The 9,184-nt window shown below is 44.9% G+C and overlaps 1 protein-coding gene across 1 annotated transcript; it reads left to right on the top strand.

Annotated features, from left to right (window-relative positions):
- The first annotated feature begins 554 nt into the window (after positions 1-554).
- On the top strand, positions 555-4,647 carry LOC136453106 (uncharacterized). The gene is made up of 6 exons (XM_066453682.1): positions 555-759; positions 2,694-2,725; positions 2,820-3,011; positions 3,615-3,782; positions 3,887-4,041; positions 4,207-4,647. Exons 1-6 carry the CDS (start codon positions 555-557, stop codon positions 4,355-4,357), a joined length of 903 nt encoding a protein of 300 aa, XP_066309779.1. The 3' UTR covers positions 4,358-4,647.
- Positions 4,648-9,184: the final 4,537 nt, after the last annotated feature.

Here is a 9,184-nt window from a genome sequence, read left to right as displayed (position 1 = left end):
TCCTTCTTCTTGGCCACGGCGGCGCGGGAGGCACGCCTGCACCTCGCCCGGGCGCGGAACGGAGGCGCAAGAGAAAGAGATAGAAAAGAAGATTTTGGGTAGCTAACAAACGGACCCCATCATAGGATAAAATGGTTATTTCACCTACACCGTTAAGTAGAAAAGCGTATGGAATGGCTTGAAGAGCAAAGAAGTTCAGAACGGTGACATATGTGTACGGTAAACTTTTTTTGATAACCTACTCGTAATTTTAAACTTTTTTAATGACACACGTGTAAAAGTCTCTTTGAAATTACCTATACGTAAGTACCGCTTCGTTTTGTTTCGATTGTTTCCCGTCCGCCACCTTTTCTTCCCCACGCCGGCCACGCGAGCTCTTCTCCCCCAAGCAACCCTCGCCCATCCCCGACGCCCGGCGACCCCCTGCCCTATCCCCGACGGCCGACGAGGACCCATGGCGACTGCGCGAGGTACCCCAAGCTCCAGGCCGTGGCCGCGCTCCAGGCGGCGGCGCGTCTGCTCCAGGCGGCGGCGGCACATCTGCTCTGCTCGGGATGGCCGTCGCGGGCCTCTGCTCCTGCTCTGGCTCGGCTAAACGCGGGAGCACTGCCGCGGGCGCGCAGCCGGAGGACGCGGGGGCGCGCAGGAGCTCGACCGCGGCGGCGCAGCCGGAAGCTGAGCGTTCTCCTTTGTCTCTCCCTCTCGTTCTCTGCCATGGACGCGTAGGTACAGCTGCTGGTGGTTCTCGCCCCTCTACAGGTGCGCGCAAGCTGGGGCAAGCCTCGGCGCCGCCGGCTACCCACCACGGCCGCCGAATCGAGCCGGCCTATCCCGTTCGTAGATTGAAGAAGGTCGAAAAAGGATCGGAAACTTTTGCAGGGTTCCAGATGCGAAATCCATGGCCCAAATGAACAGTATCGCACAGTACCTCTAGGCTATGGGTTGATTTGTGAAATCTCTAGGGTTCCGAGTGCAACTATGTTTTTCTTTTTCTAGTATCTTTTTCTTTTGTATGTATATGCATAAATAGGCTTAAAACTTCTAAAATGGGTAGAAAATCGTAGAAAAATCCTAAAACTTAGAAAATTTATTTTTTTCTAAGATAGTCATTTACATGCGAATTCGTGAACAAATAATTTTGTTACGAGCAATTTGGAAATAAACAGACCCCTGGTTTTCTGGGGCTTTACAGGGATTTCTTACACACCTTACAATTTCACAGCTACTCTAACCAAACGTTTTTCTGCTTTTCTCATAGCTGCTTTTCCATAACCCACAGTTCACACCAGTTTTTCCAAAAGCCACAGGCCAACCGAACAGGGCCTAAGGGCATGATCGACGCCGCTTCCTAATCCCAAAATTAAGGACTGCTGATAGATTTTACTCTCAGGTGTAGTTAGTGATTTGATGATGACTGCCCCCTTAAGATTTTTGAGTGCGTTAGGTTTGTGGCCAAATATGCTAAAGTAAAGCTAAAATTTATGCATACGTGATAATGTGAATGCATAACGTAAATAAATACTCCCTCCATTTTAAATTATAAGAGATATACATTATCGTCCTATTTTTCAGCAGTACTTTTCAGTGAAGAAAAAACGTTTTCTTCACACAATAAATCATCATCATCAACAGCAGCCAAATTTCAGTGAAACGAACAAGGCCTACGTCTAGATGTATCTAGAAAAAGCTAAAATATCTTATAATTTGGAATATGTGGAGTATTAAATTTGAACAACAAATAAAAAAACTGATCCAAAATTTAGCTTTAAACTTTCAAACACATGTAGATCCCTAAACTTACTAGTTATGTCATGTGAGGTCTAAATCACTAAAACTTGAGTTAATCCGCGTGCAAGGCACCCTAATTGGACGATGATATGATACCGAAATATGGGGCCGCTATGCCTAAGATGAGATCAGCATATGGACCCCATGTTTTGGTGTCATGTCACCATGCAGTTAGCGCGCCATATAGAGGGATTAACTCAAGTTTTAGTGATTTAAGCCTCAACTGACATGATTAGCAAATTTAAGAGAAATGAATGTGCATTTCGGGACTTTGTTGATCATAGATGGTACCATGAACCAAGTTCAAAGACCAGTAGTGCATTTTTGGGCAATATAATTTTGGTTTAAATTTTTTAGGCCAGTCTTAGTGGAAGATTTCATCCTACTGTTTTCAAGATGGGACAACATTGGTAAATGCCAATGAAATAGACTCTCTCGGTGCACAGTTTTATTTCACTGTTTCACAGGCTACTTGCAACATTCAATTGTTGTAAAATATTGTGATCAATTGTGTCATATGTGAACTATGTAGCTATTTTATATTTGTATCTCTTTTTTAAATAATATTTTATATTTGTATCTCTTAAATTTCACTATATGATGTTAGTATTTTTCTCTTTGGACAAAAAATATTAGTATATACGTCTACCTTCCGTCCTTATCCATCCATAGGGATATTTATATATTTGCCACCCTTACCATTGGCTCCTATGAACTTGCCAGCTTTAGAACGACAATTATAGATTTGCCACCCAAATCACGATAGTGCTACAGATTTGCCCGTTTTAACGTCGTGGCAGTACACCTCAGGTGCCACGGTGGATTGGCTTAGGAAAAAGACCTCCCTATCCTCCACTCTAGATGTTTCTCCCCGGGGTTAGCTACTAAAGCAAATTTGACCTGAGATTTTGTCGAGATCAGGCTGTTTCTGGAGAAGGTTTGCTTGTGCTTTCGATGCTGATTGTTCATTTTCCAGCCTTGATGTAGCTGCTTAACTAAGTGATGGCTTTCTGTTGAATTTGGTGCGGTAGATTCGTCCGATTGACAAGAAGGCCGAGTACCAAATCCAGAAACTCACCAATGCTGCTGACAATGCAACTGCTCGAGAGAAGACAGGAAATGCAGAGGCGAAGGGGAAGGACGAGCATTCCGATGAGGAAGACCTCCTGAAACTTAGGCCAAACCCAGATATGATGGACACAAAGCCTGGTCCTGATGGGCAGGTGATGCTTTTCACTTCCTTACTGATTCTATGCACTTGTTACATTGCTAAAAGGGATGCCAGATGCTTCCTTTTGTGCATGCTTGAACCTCCTACACAAACATTACTTTGTGAAAGGACTATATTAATTAATAACTTGTCTGCACCTACAATATTGGAACATAGCAGTTGGTTTAGCCCAAATTTCAATAAGTGCAATGCCATTCACATGAACAGATTTTCCCACCTTTCCGGCTACTACAGCATGTCCTTTGTAATATAATTGTCATTGGCAATAATAAATCAACATCCCTTCTCATCTCAAGAATTTTAGTTGGCATCCCTATAGTGCTGAATCTGATACTGACATTAATTCTTCCTGTCCCTTTAGGAATCCACTTTTAGCATCGTGTTTGAAATGTGCATTTCTCCCATTTAAAATAGTTTTTTGTTCTTTTTATATTTTGCATATTCTGTGTAAGTGCTAAATGCAAAAATTGTCATTAATACCTATCATTCAAACTCACCATTTGCTCTAGCAGTGAGGTTTGTTTCTCAGTTCACGTGGCATATCAGTCTATACCTTCTGCTGTTCTGATGTATAAGTATAACCACTTTGTTTCAGGATACTGATGGTGTTTACCGTCCGCCGAAATTTATGCCCACTAGTGTGGATGATGAAGAGAAGCGTCGTAAAAAAGATTCAAGGAGAGATAAAGCAATAGCCCGAGTGGCAATAGAAAATCCTTATATTAAAGAAATGATCGATGATGCTGCGGACAGACCTGAAGAGGTTTGCTTAACTTTTGCTCTGAATTTATTAGCAGGCTGTCTTGGATACAGAGTAACCTATGTGCTGTTTATTATCATGCTAAATAATATTTCTGGAATTTACAGTGGAAGGAAACAGTGGGCGATGAAAGCAGGGAATTTGGGAGGTATATGCGACAGAGAGAGGAGCAAGAGAAGCAGGAAGCGGAGTTGTTCACTCGAGCTCCTGTAACCAAACGTGATAAGCAGATCGAGAAGCGCATAAGGAGACAACTTCATGGGTATGTTCAGATGGTTGATCTTTTGCTGCTGCTTATTTCCTGTGTAAATACACAATTGACTTTGGTCAGCTACACGTATTATTCAGCGCTCGGTTTGCCCTGGGATTTTCAGCTTGTCTTAGCATCCAAATTACACCCCCAACTGATATCTGATTCTGGCAACAGGCTAGGAGGCTTAACAGATGGTTTCGACCTTGGGATGAACATGCTAATCGGCGGTGACAAGGAAGATGATGGCGGTTCAAGCAAGTCGCATGGCAAGAGCGGAAACCGAAAGAAGCACTTGAAGAGCAGCAAGAAGAGGAAGAGGCATTAGCCTTGACCCACACTGATGTAGCACTTCAACATACCGATCAAGCCTAGAAGATGGTTCTCCTTGACCTATACAAACGCGAGGACAGCGAACCATAATTCATTCTCCCATCGTATACCCAATTCCCAGTTAAAGAAATTGGGAGAGGGGACGAAAGCTTGGAAGGGGAAGACATGAGTAGATTACCTTCCGGGTGATGGCCTCGACCCTGCCCCTGACGAGATCCAATCCGTCCTTCATCTCCTTGAGAGCAGCGAGCAGCCCGGCGCGTCGTCGCTGCAAGCAACAAAATCTCAGGTCAAATTTGCTTTAGTAGCTAACCCCGGGGAGAAACGTCTAGAGTGGAGGACAGGGAGGTCTTTTTCCTAAGTCAATCCACCGTGGCACCTGAGGTGTACTGCCACGACGTTAAAACAGATAAATCTATAGCACCATCGTGATTTGGGTGGCAAATCTATAATTGCCGTTTTAAAGCTGGTAAGTCCATAGAAGCCAATCGTAAGGGTGGCAAATATATAAATATCCCCCATCCATACGCTCCCTTTCTCTCGCGTACGAGCGGTGAGCGGTTCCGTCCTCATCCATCAATCTGCTCCCTTTCTCTTGCGTACGAGCGGCGAGCGGCGGGCGGCGGAAAGCGGAAATCAGCATGAGGGACGGCGCTGCTGCTGGCGGGATTGCAGGACGGCGTGAGGGAGGCCGAAGCACTGCTAGGCGCGTGCGACTGGACGCCGAGCTGAGCAGCTCTGGCTGCCGGTGAGGTGTCCTCCGCCGCAGGACAAAGCGTGCCTACGGGGCGACGAGCGCGCGAGGAGTTCGTGCCTCCGGAGATGGATCGATTTTTCGCCGAGTCTACGGGACGGCAAGCGCGCGAGGAGTTCGTTGCCGCAACTAGCCACAACTGATCGGATGAAACGAGAGGAACCGTCTCAGTGCAGGTTTCGTCCGTTTTCCGAGACTTAGGAAACAATGCTGAATCGTTTTGTGCCCATAAACTCTAGGGGTGTTCGATCCAGGAACTAAAAGTTGGAAGAGGTATCGTATCGCATCAGATCTTTGATGCTAATTATAAAACTAATTACAGAAGTCGTGATTGATTCACAAGACGAATCTACTAAGTCTAATTAATTCATCATTAACATATGTTTACTGTAGCACAACATTATAAAATCATGAACTAATTAGACTTAATAGATTCGTCTCACAAATTAGTATTAATCTGTACAATTAGTTTTGTAATTAGTCTATGTTTAATACTCTAAATTAGTGTCAAACATTCGATATGACATAGACTAAACTTTAGGAGGGAAAGTCTCTGTATCCAGGACTAAAGTTTAGAATGTGTCACATCGGGTATCACATTGGGTGTTACATCGGGTGTTTGATCATAAAACTAATTACGGAAGTCATAACTAATTTGCGAGACGAATCTATTAAACCTAAGCAATCTATAATTATCATGTGTTTACTGTAGCACCACATTATCAAATCATAGATTAATTAGGCTTAATAGATTCGTCTCGTAAATTAGTTTCAATTTGTAAAATTAGTTTTGTAATTAATCTATATTTAATATTGTAAATTAATGTCTAAACGTCCTATACGATAGCGACTAAACTTTATGAATAAAAACCAAACACCCCTATACATGCAAAATAATAGTTTTTTTTTACATGTCACTCCATTTAATGTCCTTATAACCCCTCCAGCATCCCATTGAGACTGGAATTACACAGAATACAAAGATTTGCATATATGTCTACGACTTTGGCAGCAGGCAGCGGTACGCCACTCTGCCGGCATCTTGCAAGCTTCGACGGTCCGCCAGCTCGGGCAGGGGACGGAGTTTGAGAAACAAGCCTCTGTCTCAGCCACGCCCAGCGACCCGCGGCGCACAGTTGCTAACACCGTCACACGCGCCCGCGACTCGAACGCCAGCGGCCGACAGCCATCCTGCCTCCGCCGCGAGCTAGCAATACCACCAGCATCGCTTGGTGGAATCTCCCCACCGCACCTGCTGGGAAGCACGCGCGCACGCCCCGGCCCAGAAACGGGAGCTCCTGGCCGGGCTGCTTGCCTTCTCCTCCGTCTCCCGCGTCCGGGGGAGGAAGCGCCAGTTGTCCCGGGGACCCTGCCGAGCTTCCCGCGGAGCATCCGATCGGCCAGTGCAGAAGGCGTGACGAGGAGACGACGAGGGCCGTGAGCACCAGCGCCTTGCAGACAGAGAGCTCCATTTGTCCGCGCACTCTAGCCGAGCTAGAACTTCTGAACTCTTCCCCTGCCCGGGTCACACACTCACACTCTCAGGGAGTGTTCCGCTGGTTGAAAAGTCGTTGGTGCTGATTTATATGGCTAATTTTTTTAAAAGAAAAAAAATATTGTACCATGGCTTATAAGTCAGTAAATAAGCTGACTTATTAGGCCAGCCAAACACTCCCTGTCTCAGATGATTCTGAAGGAGCGAGCACTATGCTGCTATTTGTGAGACCCCACTAATGGGCCTTGGGCCGGTCTGATGGTGGGTTGGGCCGTGAACACTGTAGTGCTGGGCTGGCACTGTAGCATGGAGGGTTCTCGGTTACTGTAGCACGTGAAAGATTGTAGCTACGCGAGTTTACTCCCACATCGGAACCTGGAGGGGGCCAAACCAACTTAAAAACCCAGCTCCTGGAAGCTAATGAACTCCGGTTTGAATCTTTTGCGCGAAGCGAGGACAAAAGCGCAAGAGAGTTAATTAGCAGGCGTGGTCCATTCAACGTGTAGAGTGGATCTTAGCCATCTTCCCGGCTGGGACTAAAATCCACTCTACACGTTGAATGGACCACGCCTGCTAATTAACTCTCTTGCGCTTTCGTCCTCGCTTCGTGCAAAAGTTCGAACCGGAGTTCTTAGCTTCCCAAGACTGAGACCTTTAAGCTGGTTCGATTGCCTCATGTGGACTAATTTTCTCGAGCTACAGTGATCCGTGATGCCGTAGTGACTCACACCACCTTATCACTACGGTATCGGCCATTCGGCCCAGCCCACGACTGGCCCATTAGTGGGGTCTCACATACACCCACCCTTAAGGATTCGACGTCCTCGTCGAGGGTCGAACCAACCTACTCAAACGGGACAAATATCCAGGATCGACTCTCTTGACCCACGTACATATTCCCAGCTCCCCGACCCAAGTGCCATGCTCTTATAGAGCCATGCGCAACCTGTCCGAGCTCCCGAGCCATATGTCCGTGAAACTACAAGAGTTGGCTCTAAATACCATTTGTAACGCCCCAGTCCGGAAAATGGCTAAGATCTACTCTACACATTGAATGGACCATACCTGCTAATTAACTCTCTTGCGCTTTCGTCCTCGCTTCGTGCAAAAGGTTCAAACCGGAGTTCTTAGCTTCCCAAGACTGAGACCTTTAAGCTGGTTCGGTTGCCTCCCAGTGATCTGTGATGCTACAGTGACTCACACCACCTTATCACTACAGTATCGGCCATTCGGCCTAGCCCACGACCGGCCCATTAGTGGGGTCTCACACTATTTATGTTTATCGTCTCGCCGCCCAGGCCACACACACGCGTGCGACCGCAGCAGGAAGTGTGCAGGAAATGCGGAGTGCAATTTCCATTGGATTTGGAGTCGAAGTTCCTAGGGACTCTTTAGCACGGCTTATGCCGGCTTCGGCTTCATTTATTTTGTGTAAATCGAGGCACTATAGCGTAAAGCCGTTTTGTAAGCCGGGGTTAAAATGAACTAGAAGCCGAAAAAGCCAGTTTTTCTGGCTTCACCGGCTTTGGCTTCACCAGTGAAGTCGTAAGAGCGCTTTAGTCTCCAATAGAGCGAGCACACTCCTGTGCTGAGATACTCTGTCATGGCTTACGTTTACGTACGACAACAAATCAGCCGTAGGGAACTTCCAAGAAATCCTAACAACTCAAGTCAACAACACGTCTGGCTGTACTTCCACTCCATTTGGAAAAAGTCTACTCCACCCCCTCAACTATGGAAGATGGTCTACATAACCCCCTCAACTATGAAACTGTCTGTTTTACCCCCTGAACTTTCCAAAACCGTCTAATTTACCCCCTGGGCGGTTTTTCAGGGCGGGTTGCTACAGTAACAGCGTGTCTGCTGCAGTGACAGCAGGTTTGCTACAGTACCGGTGTTTTGAATTTTCTTTTTTTTTTGTTTATTTTCGTTGAATTTTTGAAAAATCATAGTAAATCATAGAAAAATCGTAAAATAAAAAATCTAATTTTATTGGACTCCACATGAGTAGATCTACACAGTGAATATATAATACGGTATGTTTTAGTACAAATTTTTTTTTGTAGCTTTAGATTAATTGGAAAATCCAATTTTGTCTGTAATTAATTAGAATTTATCCATAACTAAGTTATACATAGTCCAATGAGTACGAAATTTTTACTATAGTTCAAGCATACAATAATTAGCGTACCATAAAAATTTCACCACAATTGGACCATAGAAGCTGCAGCTATGAATTATTCCAATTAATTACAGACAAAATTAGATTTTCCAATTAATCTAAAGCTACAAAAAAAAATTTGTACTAAAACATAATGTATTATATATTCACTGTGTAGATCTACTCATGTGGAGTCCAATAAAATTAGATTTTTCATTTTATGATTTTTCTATGATTTACTATGATTTTTTCAAAAATTCAACGAAAATAAACAAAAAAAAGAAAATTCAAAACTGCTGACACTGTAGCAAACCCGATGTCACTGTAGCAGACCGCTGTTACTGTAGCAAAACCGCCCTGAAAAACCGTCCAGGGGGTAAATTAGACGGTTTTGGAAAGTTCAGGGGGTAAA

This window comes from Miscanthus floridulus, chromosome 1, assembly GCF_019320115.1.
Source record: "Miscanthus floridulus cultivar M001 chromosome 1, ASM1932011v1, whole genome shotgun sequence".
In the NCBI taxonomy this organism is placed as follows: Eukaryota; Viridiplantae; Streptophyta; class Magnoliopsida; order Poales; family Poaceae; genus Miscanthus; species Miscanthus floridulus.
This window is presented reverse-complemented; position numbering and strand designations above follow the sequence as displayed.